The sequence below is a fragment of the Theropithecus gelada genome, chromosome 1 (assembly GCF_003255815.1).
Source record: "Theropithecus gelada isolate Dixy chromosome 1, Tgel_1.0, whole genome shotgun sequence".
Lineage (NCBI taxonomy): Eukaryota > Metazoa > Chordata > Mammalia > Primates > Cercopithecidae > Theropithecus > Theropithecus gelada.
This window is the reverse complement of record NC_037668.1, coordinates 79,163,796-79,183,915: the sequence shown is the minus strand read 5'-3', so window position 1 is coordinate 79,183,915 and position 20,120 is coordinate 79,163,796. Positions and strand designations below refer to the sequence as shown.

Here is a 20,120-nt window from a genome sequence, read left to right as displayed (position 1 = left end):
TGTGGCTCTGTGCAGTTGGTAACCAGGAGAAATAGAGTTGAATTCCAACCAGGAGACTCCAGGAAGACTTCCTGAAGGAGGAGGTGTTTGGGCTAGCCCAGTGGTTTTCAGCTAGGGGTGACGTCCCCCTCTGAGACATTTTGCGGTGTCTGGAGACATTCTGGGTGTCCAGCTGGGGAGAGGATGCTACTGGCATCTGGTGCTCAGGGGCCATGGATGCTGCTAAACATCCTCAGATGCCCAGAACAGCTCCCCTGCCACCCCCAACAACAAAGAATTATCCATCCCCAAATGTCAGCAGTGCGGAGGCTGAGAAAACCTCTTTTAGACAGGATGTGGAGTACCAACAAATGTCCAGAAGCTGCCCATGGCAGAGTGTGCCAGGGCCCATACGGCTGAAATTCAGGGGTGAGGAGTGTGTTATCATGGTGGGAGATGGGATTCGAAATTCCTGAAATATCAGTTCTCAGGATCACCAGAACTGTATGAATCCACCACCAGGGAGTTTACCTGAGGCCCAGCTGGAAGGGGTCCCCGCCCCAACCCCCACCCCCAGCAGTGGCTGAAACAGGACTTGGCATCTCTCTGCAGGGAGCTGGACAGCCTTGTCCAGTCCTCACAGTACTGCAAGGGTGAGAACCATCCGCACTTTGAAGGAGGAGTGAAGCTCGGTGTGGGGGCCTTCAACCTGGTGAGTGCTCCTCCCCCATTTCCACAGTGCCTGGCTCGAGCTCAGTCTCCCCTTCTGTCCCTGACTCGTGTGGTCACTGCCAAGTGCCCCTGCACCTGACTGTGTGCTGGGCACCGGGATCCAGAGATGATCAGATGTGTGGCCAGCCTTCAGGGACTCACAGCTGGGGTGGGGGTGGAGTGGGCGCTGGAGCCAGCTCCAGAGTCCATCAGTGCATTTCTTCCCAAGTCCGGCCAGTAGCTTGAAATCCACTGTGGTAGAGCCTTCACAGCACCTGACCATGGCACACATAATAAATCAGGGCTTTCTCTGCCCTAGAGAGCTGCTGGTTACACATTTACCAGTGGCAGGGAAGGAGACAGTCCTGAAACCAGCTGATGACTTAGAGAGGACAGAGAACTAAGTCATCCTCCTGCATGGAGTGGGGGAAGGTTTCCTACGGGAGGGAGTGAGCATCTGTGCTGGCTCCTGAAGGATTCCTAGGAGTTTCCCAGCTGAGGAGGGGCTTTCTGGCAGAGGGATCAGGAAGTCTGGGAAAACTGCCTGATCAAGGGAGGAGGAGCTTCCCAGGGAAGATTTTAGCCTCGGGAACCTAGGTGGCCAGGGACCTTTCCAAAGTTAGAGGGGTGGCCCTCTCCTCTCCAGGTAAAGCCTGTTAAAGAGCAGGCCTTGGGACAGTGGGGGTGGCCCCTGCCCCCTCTGGGTACCTTCACATGCTTGATTACCTCCTTTCTTGCAGACATTGTCCATGCTTCCTACTAGGATCCTGAGGCTGCTGGAGTTCGTGGGCTTTTCAGGAAACAAGGTAACCACCTGCTTCCTAGCACCCCTGACCTGCTCAGCCCCAAAACTGGGGCTGGGCTGGACAGGGTGGGGCTGATAGGCCGCAGGGCCTAGGTGCCCGTCCTGGCTCAGCCCCTCTCATTGTATGACCCCGGACAATGCCCAGACCTCCCTGGGCCTCAGTCTTCTCTCCAGGCGAATGGGGCTAGTGATTCCTGCCTGGCCCTCCCAGTGTGCAGAGGCTCTGGGTGGGTGGGGATGGCTATGAAGGGCAGCTCCATCAGTGGCCCAGGATCACACATTCTCTGAGCCTGACAGGTGTCAGGAGCTGGTCCCTCTTTCTATAGATACTGCCTCACTTCAAGACTTTGAGCAAGTCCTTCCCCAAAAGACCATTTTCTGGTGCTACCACTTCATCCAGTAGATGCCCGAGGGAGGCCCTACTGGGCATCAGACCTTGAGAACCAGAGAACTCAAGCACCCAGAGACTTTACTGAGGGCAAGAACCTGAGTACCAGCCCCAGGTTGAAGGCAGCAGATCAGGGAGGGCTTCCTGGTGGAGGAGGCTTCGTGTGGTAGAAGGAGCATTGGCCTGGAAGTTAGGATCTCTGGGTCAGTCCAGCCTCATCCCCTTTTCTCTGTGACTCTGAGCAAGTCCCTACCTTCTCTGAGCCTCTTTTTAGTAAAATAAGGACCTTGTTATGGACCAGATAAGTGTTTCTCAAATGTGCACTGACCCTTACTGATATTTGCCACAAGCACGGACCTCTCTTTTATAATGTATATATTACTTTTCTCAAAAGTGACTCATGACTTTTACTGAAATTGATTCAAAGGAAACATGTCTACACAAACCTCCATATTATTTGGCATGATAAGAACATAATCATAAAAATAAATACCACAAGGGCCCAGCCATCTTTTGGAAAGCCCAGCTAGACTATGTGGTGGGCCCGGGTTCAGCCAGGGCTGCCTCTTTCTGAGAAAGGGGGCTCAGGGTGAGAGAGTTCAAACCCCGCGAGCAAAGGACTGGGGATTTCTCCTGGGCACCACCAAAGGATAGAAAGATAACTGAGAAGGGAAAACGCTCAGGGTGACTCAGTGTTTCCTGGCGCCTGCCCACGGACCCCTGAAATCTTGGCTGCCCTCTGCTGTCTGAGCTTTGGAAAACATTGGCTAGAGGCTGTGAAGGTCTCTTTCAGTTTTGTTTCCTTAAGAAAGCACATGGGTCATGAGTAGGACTTCAGGATGATGAAGGGAGGGCCCAGAGGTGAGGCAGTGTGGCCGGGCCAGGCGGGTTGCAGGACCTACTGTGCCAGCCTGGGCTTCCTCTTTATCTCGAAGGCAGGGGAGCCATGGAAGGTTTGAGGCAGGAGTGAGGCAGGTCAGATTTGTGTTTTAGAAAGAACGAGAATGCTCTGGAGGACAGACCAGGCAGAGACTGCAGGCAGGGAAACAAGGTGGGGGGTCTGCCCCCAGCCCCTCCCCAGCCAGGCAATGGAGGCTTCTCCCCCAGGAAGCCTTCCCAGTCCCCACCTGTGCCCTGAGCCCGTGGCTGGGATCATCCACCTCCGTGTCTCTCGTGCTCCCAGCCAGACCTGGGTTGCTAGAGCCCTCAATACCCATTGCAGGGCAGCTGAGCCGGTGACTATAGGGAGGGTGGGGAAGGGGCTGTGGAGAAGGTGGGGGACACCTGAGACCTGCCAGGCCTTTGTCCTGGCCTTGGCAGCCATGTCCCCTTCCCCCAGGAATGCGCTGGGGCACTGAGGGGCAGCCCCTTGCTCAGGGCCACGCAGCTGACCCGGCCTCCAGGGTTCCAGCGCTCTTCCGCGCCTTTGCTGGCAGCACTGCCCACACAGCTGTCCAGCTGCCTCCCAGGCCCCTGCCCTCTCTGGGAGCCTCACCCACCCTCCCGTCCCCTCAGGACTACGGGCTGCTGCAGCTGGAGGAGGGCGCGTCAGGACACAGCTTCCGCGCTGTGCTGTGTGTCATGCTCCTGCTGTGCTACCACACCTTCCTCACCTTCGTGCTCGGTAGGTGCCCCTGTACAGGGGGACCTGGGGCCCTGGGGTTTGGTCGTCTCCAAGGGGGCAGGAGAATGAGGGACTACAGACCCTGCTCATGCCCCTGCGGCTAGGGATAGGGGTACTGAAACCAGAAACAGAGCCACATCCACTGTCCCGGGGACTGGCCTGCTGACGCCCACTGCCTCACAGTGTGACTAGGTTCCAGCCTCAGTTTTCTCATCTGTGAAATGGGGGGGTGGTGCCTACCCTGTGGAGGGTGTGAAGACACTGTGTACAGCACCTTATGGTTCTGGGCACAGCCTTGGTGGACACAGGCTCCTGGTTATTGAGCCCTGTGAAGTGCTTGGGGCGATATCTGCACTGCCTTATATAATCCTCATGTAACCCTAGGGACAGGGAGAATTATCATCCCCATTTCACAGAGGGGGAAGGGGAGACCCCGGGAAGCCCCTACTGGGTTGCTGGCAGGATCACAGGAGCCAGGAGTGCTGACATGTTCTGTGTCTCCCCCACCACCTCCTCCAGGTACTGGGAATGTCAACATCGAGGAGGCCGAGAAGCTCCTGAAGCCCTACCTGAACCGGTACCCTAAGGTGAGCCCCATGCGCTGCCCGGTACCTCCAGCCCACAGACACCCACAGACCCCCACGGACCCACATGGACTTGCATATGTGTCATTGCAGGGTGCCATCTTCCTGTTCTTCGCAGGGCGGATTGAAGTCATTAAAGGCAACATTGATGCAGTGAGTGATGGGGGTCTGGGCCGGGGCTGGGGATCCCTCGGGCTCTCCCAGGCCAGCAGTAAGTCAGGCACATGTGACATACTCAGGGACAGGACAGACTGGGAGGGGGTCCCCAAGAGAGAACCAACCAGAGAGCAGGAGACGGAGAGGCCCTTTGGACAGAGCAGCCTGGGAAGACGGAGGAGGAGGCATTTGTGGTGCCTGGGATTTTGACTGGGAGATATAGGACTGCAGCATTGCAGTGGAAGGAGGTGCGGGGAGGTGCTTGAGGGAGGCAGAGGTTAGGAAAGCCCATCTGTTTAGGGCATGGCCATTAGGCTGGAGTCTGGTACCTCCCCTCCATTATAGCTCTTTCAATTTGTTACAAAAAACCAGAGTCCCAGGCGGGGACTGTATTTGGGCCCAAGGTCATGTAAGACTTAGGAGGTAAAACCAGAACTGGAGGCCAGATCTCCTGGCTCCTGGGGCCCCACCTGAGCCTAGCACAGGGTTGGACCACCATGACCTGGAGAGGCCAGGTCTGCTGTGGTGTTGGGAGGTGCGGAGGATGCAGAGGGGTTGGGACTGGGTGGGCACCCATCAGGCTGACCAGAAGGTGCCTGCAGGCCATCCGGCGTTTCGAGGAGTGCTGTGAGGCCCAGCAGCACTGGAAGCAGTTCCACCACATGTGCTACTGGGAGCTGATGTGGTGCTTCACCTACAAGGGCCAGTGGAAGATGTCCTACTTCTACGCCGACCTGCTCAGCAAGGAGAACTGCTGGTCCAAGGTGGGCTGATGCCACGTGTTAGGAGCATTGGGTGAACAGGGCTGACTGTGTGCCTCCAGACCAGGGGCCAAATCCCTAACTAAACACAGATGTCTCAGCTGAAATCTAACATAACCGTAAATTCTAATAGGACTCAGGCTTGGAAGGAACTAAAGACCACAAGAGAAACTTCTGAACCACAGTGTGTCACAAAGAGACTTCTAGTCACAAAGGACAGAAACATGGCTCCCTCTGTCCAACAGAACTGTCTCTATGGTAGAAATGTTCTACTTATGCACTGCCCACATATGGTAGTCACCAGTCACATGTACACAGTGAGCACATGAAATGTGCCTAGTGCAGCTGGGAAACTGATTGTTTTCAGTTTTACTTAATTCAATTAACTAAATGTTAAATTTAAATAGCCATGTAGGGCTAGTGGCCACTAGATTGGACTATGCAATTCCAAAACACAAAAGGCTCATATAACTGAACATTCTTGGCACATCTGACTTCAGGTAGGGCTGGATCCAGGAATTCTAATGAAATGTCTGGCTTGGTCTTTCTATCTGTGACTGTGCTCTATCCTGTGACATCTTTGTTTCTGCAACATCTTTGCAGGAAGCTTCTCTCCATGTGACAGGCAAGGTGGCCACGGGCTGCTTCTACTCACATCCTCCCCTTGGTTTCAACCAGAGTCCCACAATTCAGCCTCACTGGTCTGACTTGTCACATGCCAATGCCTGGAACAGAGGGGTGGGAAGATTCTTCATGGGCTGAGGGTAGGAGAGGAGTGGTTCCACAGAAGAAAATGATGCTCCCAGAAATAGTGGAGGGATTAACAAGATGCCATATAGGCAAAACAAAGCCAAACAGATGCTTGCCTACCAAAGATGAAATTTATCACGGTAAGTACTGAAATAAGTGTTAGCTTGTACCATCATAGTAATGATAGTGCAGAAATTGGAATCAAGAGTCTTAGAACCACCTAGCTCAGCAAACGTCTAATCTGTTATTTGTAAATACGCAGGACATGTGTCTTCATGGCTTCATCCCCTGCCCATAGCAGACATTGCTAATCAATCCTCTGCCATGAGCCTGGCTGTGACCTTAGATGCTTTCCCTGCAAAGCTCCAGGCAGCTGTTAGAACTGACCCGCATTGGCACCTGTTAGGAGACCTGTCATCTGCATCTGGTCCCTCCCCCTCCTCCACATGGAGGTCTCTTTTCAGTAGCCCTGCCTGGGGACCAAGCTGAAGGGGAATTTTCTGGGTCTGGGGCAGGTGGGGCTAGGGAAGGGAACAGGCTTCTACTGAGCTCTCAACGTGTCTGGCACCTGTCCTGTCCTCCACACCACACCCAGTGAGGAGAAGTTATTATCTCCATTGGGCACATGAGGGCCACTGACACTAAGCGAGGACTGTGACTTTCCCACCCACATGGCTGTTGGTGACAGACACTGGATTTGAGGACAGTCCTGTGTGACTCAGAGGCCTCTGCTTCTCTCTTGCTCCTAGAGTCCTCCCGAGGAGTCGGGGCTTGCCCTGAGCCCACCCTGCTACTGAAGGTGCTTCCTCAGGCCCAGCTCCCATGGCCCCCACACCCCCTCCTACTCTCAACAAGGACAAAGCCTCAGGGAACCTTTTTTCTTTTTTGAGAGATAGGGTCTTGCTATGTTGGTCAGGCTGGTCTTGAACTCCTGGGCCCAAGCAATCTTCCCATCCCTGCCTCCTAAAGTGCTGGGACTCTGGGCCTTAGGGAACCTTTTTGAACTGAAAGTGACTCTTGAAGCCTTCCTGTAGAGTGAGGTGGGTGGCTGGGGCTAACCACATGGGGAAAGGGAGACCTGGTGGGGGCACACAGCTGCTATATAGAGGAACGGAAGGTGGGCCAGGCCTCCCAACTGTCAGCAAGTCTGGCCTAGTTCCCAGCCCGCTGGGGTGGCCAGTCCCGCTCTCTCTGCAACACTCTCCTCATGAGGACTTCCTGTGAAAAACGGGGGTTGTAACACTCTCGAGTTCTGGGGCCCCACCCATTTCTAATCTCTAGAACTTGGCCATCACAGACTCCACCAACTTATAGTCCTGGGGCCTGGGCCTCTGGCCATTGCCATAGGCACCACCCGCTCTGCACAGGCAATGCCCCTCTCTGCCAGGATCCTCCGAGGTCAGCTGCTGGGTCTGACCCGCAGACCCTGACTGAGTGATGGATGAACAGAGTACGCAGACACAGGCTTGCCTGTCAGCAGATAGGGAACCCTTGCCAGAGTTAGCAGCAGCCCTTATAAGCCGGCCATGCTTGCATTTATTTAGTACAGATGTAATGACAAAGGCCTAAAGCAAACTCCATTTCTGGGTAATTAACATTGTGCCCCCCGCCCCACCCCCGGAGAGAGCAGTCCTCTGCTCCGATGATTAAAGGCCAGGTTCCGAGGCCTAAGTAAACTAACTTATCTAGATCAATTCCCTTCTTGTTATCTACTCTGAGGGAACTCAGCTGTCTTCAGCCACATCCTTTCCCGAAGCTTTTGCAAAACCTCCCAGCCTTCCAAGAAGGTTTGCTGCTTTATATAATTTTTCCCACCCTGACCTATCTCCTACAGTCAGCCCTGTGGAGGCCTTTGTGTTTCCCCCAGTGCTGGCAGCCTGGAGGCTTAGATGGCCAGAAGCAAGGCGGTGACAGTGGCCTGCTCAGGGCTTGGGAAACCCAAGGAGCTAAAGGCATCCTCGGGCAACCCAAGAGGACAGGAAGGCTTCTGAGGAGAGACCTCTGAGGTGGGTCTTGGAGAGGAAGGATTTAGGGAGGCAGAGTGGAGGAAGTGAGAGGACACCCCAAGCCGAGAGGGCGGCAGGACCAAAGGCTCAGAAGCCAGAGCGTTGCGGAGGGGCTCTGTGCCATGGGGTGAAGAGTTTGCACAGCAGAAGAGCAGGGGGCCTGTATCAGGGGAGACAGCTGCTCTTTTCCCCCAGTGTGGCCGCCGTACTTCTCTGGAGAGCTGGGGCATCCACAACTCTCAGTCACAGCCTCCATCCTAACCCTGCTGGTGCTGTGAGGGTGAGCTGTCTGTGGGCAGGAGGGAAGGCTCTTGGAGGTGAGCCTGGTGGAGAAGGGATAATGGCATCCCAGGCCAAGGAACAGCACAGGCAGAGGCCCGAGGAGAGTTTAAGGAGTGTAGGGGAGGAAATGGCAGAAGATGAGCCAGAAAAAGAAAGGTTAGGGCAGGCCGTGGAGGACGTGAGTGGCTGTTTGAGCTTTATCTAGCAGTAGGGGAGCCCTGGCAGGCTTGTGGCTTAGATAGGTGCTTTAGGAAGCCCACCAGCAGTTGCTGGGCCATCCCCACTTGCCAGGTCCTGTTCTAGGCCAGGAAATACAAGAGTGAGCAGGAAAAGACCCCCTCTGAAGGCTCACATCCTAGTGGGGAGAGAGACAAGAAACACAGATGTGCAATATAACATGATGTCTGGTTCCAGTAAGAGAAGTGAAGAACAAGCGAGGCCGGGCGCAGGGAGTGACGGGAGGGGCGCCTTTGTAAGGGGAGGTCAGGGGAGGCCTGTCTCAGAGGACACCAGAATGGAGCGCAGGAGCAGCACATGGCAGTCACAAAGCAGGCCATTTGGGCAGAGGGAGCTGTGTAGGGCAGGGCAGGAGTGTGTTTGATGTGTCCTGGGAGCAGCCCAGAGGCCGTCGTATGGCTAGAGTGTGGCAGGTGTCGGGGAAACAGTAGATGTCTCCTGAGTGTGATGGGATACAACCAGATTTCCAGAAGGGACTGATGTGAGCTGACTTAAAAAGGTCAGCGTGCGAAATGGCTTGCAGGGGACAGGAGTGGGCCCAGGGAGACAGGAGACAATGTGTACCAGGACAGCAAAAAGACATCCCGGGTAGCCTGGAACAGGGAGACGGTGTGGAGATGGTGGCAGTGCGATAATGAGAGCCGTAGGGCAAGGCCAGCAGGATCCTAGAGTGAGACGGGAGGTAAAGTCACTGGGACTTGGTGCCTCCACGTCAGGGGCAGGGGAAAGGGAGAGGACAAGGGCAACCCGGGAGGTTAAAGATGGGACCGGGCCAGGCGCAGTGGCTCATGCCTGTAATCCCAGCACTTTGGGAGGCTGAGGCGGGCGGATAGCTTGAGGTCAGGAGTTTGAAACCAGCCTGGCCAACATGCTGAAACCCCGTCTCTACTAAAAAATACAAAAACTGCCAGGCGTGGTGGTGCATGCTTGTAGTCCCAGCTACAAGCCGGGAGGCGGAGGTTGCAGTGAGCCGAGATCGCGCCATTGCACTCCAGCCTCAGTCTGGGCGACAGAGCAAGACCATCTCAAAAAAAAAAAAAGGTGGGACCAGGAACAGGTTTTAGGGAGGGAGACTCTTCCCACAAAGACCAGCTTTTCCTCATGCTGTAAAGGGCGGGCTGAGGCCCGGGCATGGGTGGGGCTGCCAGGTGGAGGCCGCTTTCCGCCTGCTCTAGGCAGGACTCCCGGATGTCCGGCGCCCTTTCCTCTCCACCCTTTCTTAGCCAAGAGGCAAGAGCTATGGTTCGGAACTTGGCCACCTGAGGGCAGCACAGAGCCAGGCTCCTGTCTCGGGACTTCTGAGGAAGGGGCGTGGCGTGCAGGGAGAACTGGGTGGGGTAGGGGGTTCTCCCGCAGGGCCACGGTTTCACTGTCAGGGCTGGCTGTGCATCTAGTGGGCAAGGCCGTGGGGTCGACTCCCGGCTCTGCCCCAGTAGCTCTGGGGTCCCAGGAAGCAGAGGTAGGGTACGGACTCCTTTCTGGCATTGGCTTTGGGATCAAGCGAGGTGCCGGATTTGATGTGCCTGGCACACAGCAAGGCAGATAGTTCTACCAGAGTGGCCCGAGCTGAGCCGACCCAGGCCCTGCTCACGTTTCTGGCTCAAGCCTCTTTTTTTTACAGCCCGTGCTTCATCGTCTATTGATAATCCACACATATCCTGTCGCCTCCTGGCGTTGCTCAGCCCCTTCCCCTTGGCTGGAAGGCCCTGTCTGGGGCCTCAGGGAATTTCCCCATTGCCCTTCAGGGGCCCACTCTGAAGGTGTTGCTTCCCGGAAACCCCGATTGAGCCCCTGTCCTTGTGTGTCTGCCGCAGCCTCAGCCTGTCCTACCCATTACTAGTTGCATGGGTTCTTCTTGCCACTGCTTCAAGTGGAGAAGAAGGTGGCTGCTTTGACATGGGTTGTCCTGGATTCCGGTCTTCAAGTTGCTTCAACTTCTTACCTTCGTTTTTCCCCTGGGGCTTGGAGACAACGCGAGCTCCTATGCTGGGCCACGTGAGGTCCGTCTGCAGATTCCAGCCGGGCTGGGGCTGGAGGAGGGCTGCTCACACCTGGCTGTTGCTCTGTCTCACACAGGCCACCTACATTTACATGAAGGCCGCCTACCTCAGCATGTTTGGTAAGGAGGAGTACAAGCCATTCGGGGACGACGAAGTGGAATTATTTAGGTGGGTCTCACCATCGTGCTCCCACTGTGTAGGCCGCTATGGACAGACCAGCCAGGCTATCCTGAGCTGTGGGCACTGCGGAGGGAGGAGTGGGGTGACTCCCTGCCCCCACCCCAGGACTGACCCACCTGCGTGTCCTCCCCTCCCATTGCCACCCCATGCTGCTGCTACTGGTGGTTGGAGCCCTTTGAATTTCTTCAGAGGCTTTCTTTCACAGAAATGGTTTTGTCAATATCATCTCCCTCCAAGTCTCTTTCATGTGGGCAGTAGGACAGATATGGCCACCAAGGTCCGGGGAGGGAAGGTCTTTCACTCTGCTGAGTTAACCTGAGACACTCAGAGAAGCACAGTGGAGAACTGAGAGTCGAAATCGAACAAACAGGAGTAAACCCAGCCCCTGCTTGTTCTTAGCTGTGTCACCTGGGACAACTTCGGCATCTGTAAAATGGGAATAACAACCTCCACCTCGCAGCACTGTTTTGCAAATCAACTAGATAATAAATGTAAAGAGCCTGGCATAGAACTGGGAGCCTAGAAGCTGCCCGCTAAGTGGTGGCTGTTTTCATTCTTCCTGTACCACCGTATTTGCTTCCTGTGAAGCATCTTTAGAACAGAGCTCAGCTGTGGCAGGTGGAGGATGGAGCTTGGAGCCTTCCTCCAGTCTTGGTGAGGTTGACCCCAATTTGCAGACCTGGAAGGGGGTATAATATGGGCCTCCTAGGCTACTGCTGTCACAATAATAGGGCATTCATCACTTCCAGAGTGTCTGCTGCTACAGCAGGTTCCATGTCCCCTCTCAGATGACTCTTCCAGAAAGCCTAGGAGGCCAGGTGTCATTACCTCCATTTTAGAGATGAGGAAATTAAGGCCAAGAGAGGTTCTACAGTGAATAAGCAAACGAAGAGTTTGGGGGGACCTCACACCCACATCCAGCTGTTTCCTGTGCCTAAATGGCTCAGGCCTGAGGTCACAGCCACACCCAGTGACTGTGGCAGAAATAGGAGGAGGGTGGGATGAAGCTGGGTGGGTGAGGCCCCAGATGTGGAGGCGTGCCTGGTGGCATACTGCATTTTGCTCTGTCCCTGGAAACAGCTGAGAAGGTGAGAACTCTCGAGTCAAGAGTTAATTAAGGGTTTGAGCTGTTTGTTGTTGGGTAGGTCGCACCCTTTCTCTGAGTGTTGGTCTCTCCTGTGAAATTGGGATTAAACTTCTCTTGAGTCCTCCCCGGAAATGGGGCCTGGGAGTGGAGGCGATAACTAGGAGGCAGGACTGGCCCAGGGGTGTTTGGCACACTGGCACCTCTGCCAGCTGGCGGGGAGGAACCCCTTGCCTAGCCATAGGAAGTGGCCAGGTCTTGGGGCAGGGTCTCTAAAATAAGACCATAGCCGCAGGCTATTTCAGACCTAGAAGGCTCTTTAGAGTCCAACACTGTCATTGTACGGATGGGGAAACTGAGGCCCAGAGAGGTGCCAAGCATGGCTAGGTAGGCTGGGGACCCTCCGCCCTCTCCTACTCTTTTTCATCCTCTCCCACCCTCCCCATCTCTTTTGCAGAGCTGTGCCAGGCCTGAAGCTCAAGATTGCTGGGAAATCTCTACCCACAGAGAAGTTTGCCATCCGGAAGTCCCGACGCTACCTCTCCTCCAACCCTATCTCGCTGCCAGTGCCTGCTCTGGTGGGTAGGAGGTCTGGACTGGCACTGCCCTCCGGGTATAGGATTGTGAGGATTCACTGAGAGCCACAGCCAGGGGGAAGTGGATGAGGAGAAAGACCTTCATGCCTCAGGGACCTGGGGAGGGTTTCGCAATTCACCTGCGAGTCTGACCCAGCCTCTACCCCTTAGAAAGAGATGGTCCACTGGGGCTGGGAGTGGAGAGACAGGCAGGCTGCAGATAAGAGGCAGAGAGGGTCGCCCTCCTGGACAGATAGCCCCATGTCGCTGTGCCCAGGCAGAGGCATCACCCGGCTGCCTGTGATCCCAGCCTGACTGCTCCAGTCTTGTCACAATGATTTTCATTGTTTTCACGGTCCCCCTCACTGGACCAGCGTCTTCACGTTATATTCAACTCTGAACTCACATAATAGCCAACATTGTTATTGAGCACTTGCTCTGTTCAAGGCTGCCCACGCCCATTGCCTGTGGCCTCATTTGAGCCTCACATCAACCCTGTGAGTAGGCGCTGCTGGTATCTCCATTTTACAGATGGGGGTAACAAGACCTAACAGATCAGTAGAAAGATCAAATAACTTGCCCAGGTCACACAGCTGGTGAGTTGGAGTCAGAATTTGAACTCAGCAGTCTCGGCCCACAGCCCATATTCTGAGCCATGGTTGTGATGCTAATTCTATGCACGATTTGAGTAGGCATCTGATAAAGTTCCAGCTTGCTAAGAGTCCTTGTTATTCAAGTAGTAAGGGAGCCGGAAAAGTAGAAGGCAGCCTGCTTGAGAGACCTTTTTTTGGTCCTGGCTGTACTGTTCATTAACTGAATAGCCTTAGGTCAGTTCCCTCTTCCCCTTATGTAAAATGGCTATAATAATAGATTCCTTTCCCATTTCACAGAGCAGTTATGAGCATGAACGAGAAAAATGTGTTAAATACTTTATCAGTTGAAAAGGTCAATATTTGGCAGGGCGCGGTGGCTCATGCCTGTAATCCAAGCACTTTGGGAGGCCGAGGCGGGCGGATCATGAGGTCAGGAGATCGAGATCATCCTGGCTAACTTGGTGAAACCCTGTCTCTACTAAAAACACAAAAAATTAGCCAGGTGTGATGGCAGGCGCCTGTAGTCCCAGCTTCTTGGGAGGCTGAGGCAGGAGAATGGTGTGAACCCAGGATGCGGAGCTTGCAGTGAGCCGAGATCACGCCACTGCACTCCAGCCTGGGCGACAGAGTAAGACTCTGTCTCAAAAAAAAGGTCAATATTTCTATAGTTTGATTCAGCATTTACAACCTGAGTATTTCTAAAGTTTTAAAATATTTTATGGTTTAAAATATACAATAGGCCAGTCATGGTGGCTCACGCCTGTAATCCCAGCACTTTGGGAGGCAGAGGCGGGCGGATCACCTGAGATCGGGAGTTTGAGACCAGCCTGACCAACATGGAGAAACCCCGTCTCTACTACAAATACAAAATTAGCCGGGTGTGGTGGTGCATGCCTGTAATCCCAGCTACTCGGGAGGCTGAGGCAGGAGAATCTCTTGAACCCAAGAGGTGGAGGTTGCTGAGATTGTGCCATTGCACTCCAGCCTGGGCAACAAGAGTGAAACTCCGTCTCAAAAAAAAAAAAAAAAAAAAAAAATCCAGTAAAGCTATTGTTATCAAGTGGAACAGGAGGATATTGTAGGAAGGGCAAGGGAAGCAACTATACCAAAAACTTAGAGGAGAATTTCCCAAACTGTAATCTGCAAAATACTATTTATGCATTAAATGATTTCATTTGGGAAAGACTGGCCTAAACACAGTTTATATACTATAGACTTTCTTGGAGTCTTATATGTTAATCTAAGAAGAAGCTTAAAGATATGTTTTTTCTCTAACTTATTTGGCCACAGAATCATTTTTAATTTTAATTTTTATTTGTGGGGAAGGGAAGAATCCTTTTTTAAAAAATGAAACATTTGGCCGGGCGCGGTGGCTCAAGCCTGTAATCCCAGCACTTTGGGAGGCCGAGACGGGCGGATCACGAGGTCAGGAGATCGAGACCATCCTGGCTAACACGGTGAAACCCCGTCTCTACTAAAAAATAAAAAAAAATTAGCCGGGCGAGGTGGCGGGCGCCTGTAGTCCCAGCTACTCGGGAGGCTGAGGCAGGAGAATGGCGGGAACCTGGGAGGCGGAGCTTGCAGTGAGCTGAGATCCGGCCACTGCACTCCAGCCCGGGCGACAGAGAGAGACTCCGTCTCAAAAAAAAAAAAAAAAAAAATGAAACATTTGCTGGCCGGGTGTGGTGGTTCATGCCTGTAATCCCAGAACTTTGGGAGGCCAAGGTAGGTGGATCATTTGAGAGCAGGAGTTCAAGACCAGCCTGGCCAACATGGTGAAGTCCCATCTTTACAAAAAATTCAAAAATTAGTGGGGCGTGGTGTCATGCATCTGTAGTCCCTGTTCCTCAGGAGGCTGAGGTGGGAGGATAGCTTGAGCCCAGGAAGTCAAGGCTGCTGTGAGCTCTGATAGTGCCACTGCACTCCAGCCTGGGTGACAGAGTGAGACCCTGTCTCTAAAATAAAATAAAATTAAACATTTGCTAACTTGGAACCAGAGAACAATTTGAGAAATACTGGTCTAAACTGAAATTCCCTTCCTAGAACATAATAACAAGAACCACAACAATAATGTCTTTCTAGAACTTTATGGCTACAAAGTGTTTTCACATCCATTACCTGGTTTGACAGTTTAGGAAATGCGCATTTAAGCAAACACAGTTACTATGAATGAAAGTTTAATTTAGTATTATTATTTTATTTTATTTATTTTTAAATATTTATTTTAGAGGTGGGGGTCTCACTGTGTCATACAGGCTGGAGTGTAGTGGTGATATCATAGCTCACTGCAGCCTCAAACTCCTGGGCTCAAAGGATCTTCTCATGTCAGCCTCCTAACTACAGGCGAGCACCCGTGCTTAGCTACTATTTTTATTTTTTTGTAGAGACAATATCTTACTGTGTTGCCCAAGGTGGTGGTGAACTCCAGGGCTCAAGAGATCCTCTCACCTCAGCCTCCCAAAGTGCTGGGATTACAGGCATGAGCCACCATGTTCAGCCTAATTTAGTATTCTGAGCTTCCTGGCAGTCAAGGCAAAAACAAACAAAGAAAAGGAACCAGTAACCTAACAAAGACAAGGTGGAAATAAAATTTTTTTTTTTTTTTTTTTTTTGAGACAGAGTCTCACTCTGTCACCCAGGCTAGAATGCAGTGGGGTGATCATAGCTCACTGCAGCTTAGATTTCTTGGGCTCCAGCAATCCTCCCACCTAAGCCTCCCAAGTAGCTGGGACCCCAGGCTTGCACCACCATGCCTGGCTAATTTTTTTTTTTTTTTTTTTTTTTTTGTGGGGTTTTGCCGTGTTGTCCGGGCTGGTCTTGAACTCCTGAGCTCAAGTGATCGTGATCCACCTGCCTAAGCCTCCCAAAGTGCTGGGATTACAGGTGTGAGCCACCATATCTGGCCCCAAGATTTTTTTTTTTATTGACGGTGTCTCTGTCACCCAGGCTGGAGTGCAATGGTGCCATCTTGGCTCACTGCAACCTCCGTCCCCTGGATTCAAGCAATTCTCCTGTCTCAGCCTCCTGAGTAGCTGGGATTACAGGCACGTGCCACCACACCTGGCTAGTTTTTGTATTTTTAGTAGAGATGGGGTTTCACCATGTTGGCCAGGCTGGTCTCGAACTCCTGACCTCAGGTGATCCACTCACCTTGGCCTCCCAAAGTGCTGGGATTACAGGCGTGAGCCACTATGCCCGGCCCCCCAAAATTTTTTTAATTAAAAAAAAAAATCTAAGAAAAAGAAAAAAAGGAATCAGATGTGTTTTAAGAGTCTCAATGATGGTAACTTCATTCTAAAGGAAATGGAATGTGAGTGTCATTATTTAGCCCGTTGCTTTGGGAGAATAGGAGTAGGAAAGAAGGTGACATAGCCTTAAATTCTGTTGTCCTGAAATGTGTGTATGGAGCATGGCCTGGTCCTCAAAGGACAGAAAGTGGCCCCAGAGAGGTTGGGAGAAAGGACGTAATAGCACTCAGGGAGGGCATGAGCAGAAAAATAGCTGGAAAACTTCGGCAGCTATGAGCAGCACAGTACGGACATTGGTCCATCTTACATCTGCACTGGGGTAAGGTGAGAGCTCAGTACCAAATCAACGATAAGGCTCCCATAATCCCCTCAGGCCCACAGCTTCACAGGCTGACTGAGACCTGTTATGGATGATTAGAGCTAGAAGGGCCTTTAGGGAACCTCTGATCTGAACTGCCCATTTTGTAGATGGGAAAACTGAGGCCCCATTAGGAAAGAAGCCTGGGACTGACTTGCCCTCCTGCCTTCAGGAAATGATGTACATCTGGAATGGCTACGCTGTGATTGGGAAGCAGCCGACACTCACAGATGGGATGCTTGAGATCATCACCAAGGCGGAAGAGATGCTGGAGAAAGGCCCAGGTGACTTCCCTCAGGCCCTTGAGCCTGCCAGGCTAGGTCAGGTCTTTACAGCTGAAGGTTCCCTTTGCCAAAAATGTCCTTCCCCCGTTCCCTACCCTGGCAATTCTCCTTTCCCTCTCTAGACTGAGCTCCTCCAAGCAGCTGTTCCTTGTCCCCTTGGTAGGGTCAAAGCCTCTGGGCTCCCACAGCCATGGGGCTTCCTTCAGTCCTGACCTCACTGTATTGTCATTGTCTCAGTATTTGCCTTTCCTTCTTAGATGTGACCCCCCCTGAGGACAGGGACCATGTCTGATTTACCTGTGTCCCTTTGACCTAGCACAGAGTAGGGGGCTCTATAAGTAACTGCTGCAGAAATGAACAAGTCTGTCTTTTTCCTTCACATCCCTATTTTCAGAGAACGAGTACTCAGTGGATGACGAGTGCCTGGTGAAATTGTTGAAAGGCCTGTGTCTGAAATACCTGGGCCGTGCCCGGGAGGCTGAGGAGAATTTTAGGAGCATCTCTGCCAAGTAAGTGCCTCTGCAGCTGCTCCTGCTGGGTCTGAGTCTCCTGGGTAGAATATTCAGGGCTTCTCCATCCTCATGCCCACTGCAGTGGCTGACCCTAGCTAACCCCCGCTCACCACACAGGTACTAAACTAGTGTCCACTCTTGCCAGGACTTGTGCCGGGACCTGTACAGATAATTCAGACCTAGCCTCCCAGTGCCACCAAATTGCATGACTACAGGAGCACATCCATGTTGTTTCGAGTGAACAGTGTGCCCTGGAGTTTGTAATTCAGCAACTCTGTCCTTGCCCTCGGGGAGGGCAATGTGACAGATGGCAAACTGTAGGCAGCCCAACCAAGGCTCATCAGGACCATGCTAGAGGAAAGCAGAGAGGACAGCAGGTGCCCGAGGAGGGACCTGAACTTCATGGGAGGTACTAGGAAAGGCTTTCCAAGGCTGACGTTGAAAGTGGGAAGTTCATCAGGCGGAGAAAGCAAGGGAGGACAGGTTTGAGGTGGAGTAGGGACAGCATGCACCAGTGCATGGACACAGGAAAGACACCTGAGGCGGGGTGACGGCAATGGGGTCTTTGCCTGCCTGGGTGAAGTCATAGAGAGAAAAGATTGAAGATGAAATAAGGAGGGATAGAATGAGAAGGGCCTGGATGTTTTGTTCACAAGGCTAAATTGTATTCCAAAGAAGAGAGCCAGAAAGGGTACCGGGCAAGGAAGATATCTCCAGGGCAGCATGGAGGTCGGGTCAGAGGGGACAGGTCAGAGACAGGAGACTTTACAGTTCAATAAATCATTCAACCTGGAGAAAGGGAGGTTGGGACTTAGGTGGCGGTGGATTAAGGACATGACAGGAGCCATAAGTTGTCAGGGAGCTGGAGCCCAAGATTACACACAGGATGGGAAGGCTTTGCTGTGGATCCCAGCCTTTCTATGGCTTGGTAGTGGGAACCTCCCAAAATTGCAGTTCAGGTTAGGAAATCCTCACGTGCAGTTTGGGAAAGGCTCAGGAGGAGGAACCTGAGCCATGTCTTCTGTTCTGCAGTGAAAAGAAGATTAAATATGACCACTACTTGATCCCAAACGCCCTGCTGGAACTGGCCCTGCTGTTTATGGAGCAAGGCAGAAATGAAGAGGCCATCAAACTCTTGGAATCTGCCAAGTAAGCCTTGCGTAACCTCAATCTGTCCTTTGCTCCCTCTGAACTCAGCTCAGGAGCTGGCTGGGGACAGAGTTGCCCAGACAGCAGTGAGTGGAGTTGCTAGCAAGGCCAGTCTGGCAGTCTAGAGGGCGGACCTGTGTCCCTCGGAATCCAGCTGTCACCTGTCATAGGAAGACTTCTTTCTTAATGTATGAATGGGCAGTTAGACCCCCAGAGGCAGGAAGTAAGTTCCCAAGGTCACATCAGAAGCCAGCTGCACGGCTGTGTGAGGACCCATGACTCCTGCCTTCCAGGCTAGAGGTCTATTCCCTACAACCACCCCTTCAAGCTTAGGAACCCAGGAGGACCAGGAGTGGTTCCAGTGGGCATGATACCAGGGGTGAGGGGCCACAAACCCTCCTGGTTAACTCTCCACTGGGCAGGGCTCAACGCTCTCAGGACCCAGGAATTTCTCTACAGTCCTTCCTTGGCTGGCGGGGCTCACACAGCTCCAACAGGAGGAAAAGCATCTCTGGGAGCAAGCAGGCTCTTGTGTCTGATTCTCTGCTCAATTCCAGGCAAAACTACAAGAATTACTCCATGGAGTCAAGGACACACTTTCGAATCCAGGCAGCCACACTCCAAGCCAAGTCTTCCCTAGAGAACAGCAGCAGATCCATGGTCTCATCAGTGTCCTTGTAGCTTTGTGCAGCAGTTCTGGGCTGGAAGACAGACAGACAGCTGGACAGAGCTCCTGGAAACATTTCAAAAGATCCCCTCCCCCTGCCCTGCCCTGCCCTGTCTTTGGGGTCCACCGGCGCTCCAGTTGGATGGCACGACATGGGTATCTGTGCAGAAGCCAAGCTTTTCACCAGTGTGGCCAAGGGCCTTTGCCAAGGGCAGAGCAGGTGGAGCCCTCTGCCTGCCTATCACACATACGGGTACTTGCTTTTCACTGTGATGTTTAAGAGAATGTATGAACAGTTTACATTTTCCTTAGAAATACATTGATGGGATCACAGTTGGCTTTAAAAACCAACAACCACCAACCACCTGTAAGTCTTTGTCTTCACCTATTATCATCTGGAGGTAAATCTCTTTACATGATGATGCCAAAGGGCAAATTGCTTTTCAAATTCAGCAAGTTCTCAGCTTGTGTGACTGAAGGGCCTTCAGAGGACCTGAGGAGTGCCTGGGAGAGGCTGAGCCTCAGGCTTCAATGCTTCTGGGGTTGGGCACGAGGATGCACACAGACATCCACTACTTACTACTCACACTTCATTTCACTCCTTTTGTAAACTTCCAATTTAAAAATCAAGCACGTCTTTTTAGTGAGAGAAAATCTGAGCTCTTGTGTAGAAAAATCCATCTCCACCAGTAGGAAATGCCACGGCTTGATGGAAGAGCCGTGTGGCCCTTTCTATGCGAAAGCCAGGAATTTTGGGGGGCAGGAGGAGGTTCTCAGAATCAAGTCTGTATCTTTGCTGTATGCCAAACTGAAACCACTGGGAATAATTTATGAAAGATAAAAATCTTCTGTACTTCACTCCAAGGTACATTTACTTACTGATAGCATTTTTCTTAGAACTGTTATTCTTGACCTGTTGTGTATGTGTTAGATTCTTCAGTTAAGCGACAAGAGACATTTAAGTGATAAAATTTATGCCCTTAAGGGATCGTGCATCATATATTTCAATAAAATATGTGTTGCATGCATCCTTAGGCCGGGCAGAAAGTCTTAATCAGAAGCCACACGGCCTATGTATGTTTTATTTAGACTACACAATGTTTTAAACTTTTTGAATAAGTTACCAGCATTCACAAATGGGGAGATTTCACAAATGAATCTGGTTCCTGGCCTGTAATTAAAAAAAA

The 20,120-nt window shown here is 52.3% G+C and overlaps 1 protein-coding gene across 7 annotated transcripts in view; it reads left to right on the top strand.

Moving 5' to 3' along the window:
* The window catches only part of TTC39A (tetratricopeptide repeat domain 39A), a 58,913-nt gene extending 39,068 nt beyond the window's left edge, over window positions 1-19,845 (top strand). For 4 of the 7 annotated variants that reach the window (XM_025387702.1, XM_025387693.1, XM_025387720.1 and 1 more), the window contains 12 exons: window positions 592-691; window positions 1,431-1,496; window positions 3,399-3,507; window positions 4,027-4,094; window positions 4,185-4,244; window positions 4,850-5,011; window positions 10,360-10,451; window positions 12,005-12,125; window positions 16,494-16,605; window positions 17,000-17,114; window positions 18,150-18,266; window positions 18,824-19,845. In XM_025387702.1, the coding sequence (XP_025243487.1) occupies window positions 592-691; window positions 1,431-1,496; window positions 3,399-3,507; window positions 4,027-4,094; window positions 4,185-4,244; window positions 4,850-5,011; window positions 10,360-10,451; window positions 12,005-12,125; window positions 16,494-16,605; window positions 17,000-17,114; window positions 18,150-18,266; window positions 18,824-18,947 (1,246 nt within the window). In that variant the 3' untranslated portion in view covers window positions 18,948-19,845. Of the gene's footprint in view, window positions 1-591; window positions 692-1,430; window positions 1,497-3,398; window positions 3,508-4,026; window positions 4,095-4,184; window positions 4,245-4,849; window positions 5,012-8,626; window positions 8,783-10,359; window positions 10,452-12,004; window positions 12,126-16,493; window positions 16,606-16,999; window positions 17,115-18,149; window positions 18,267-18,823 lie in introns of those variants that run through there. The other 3 variants (XM_025387711.1, XM_025387736.1, XM_025387743.1) reach the window with 3 other exon arrangements.
* The last annotated feature ends 275 nt before the right edge of the window (window positions 19,846-20,120 follow it).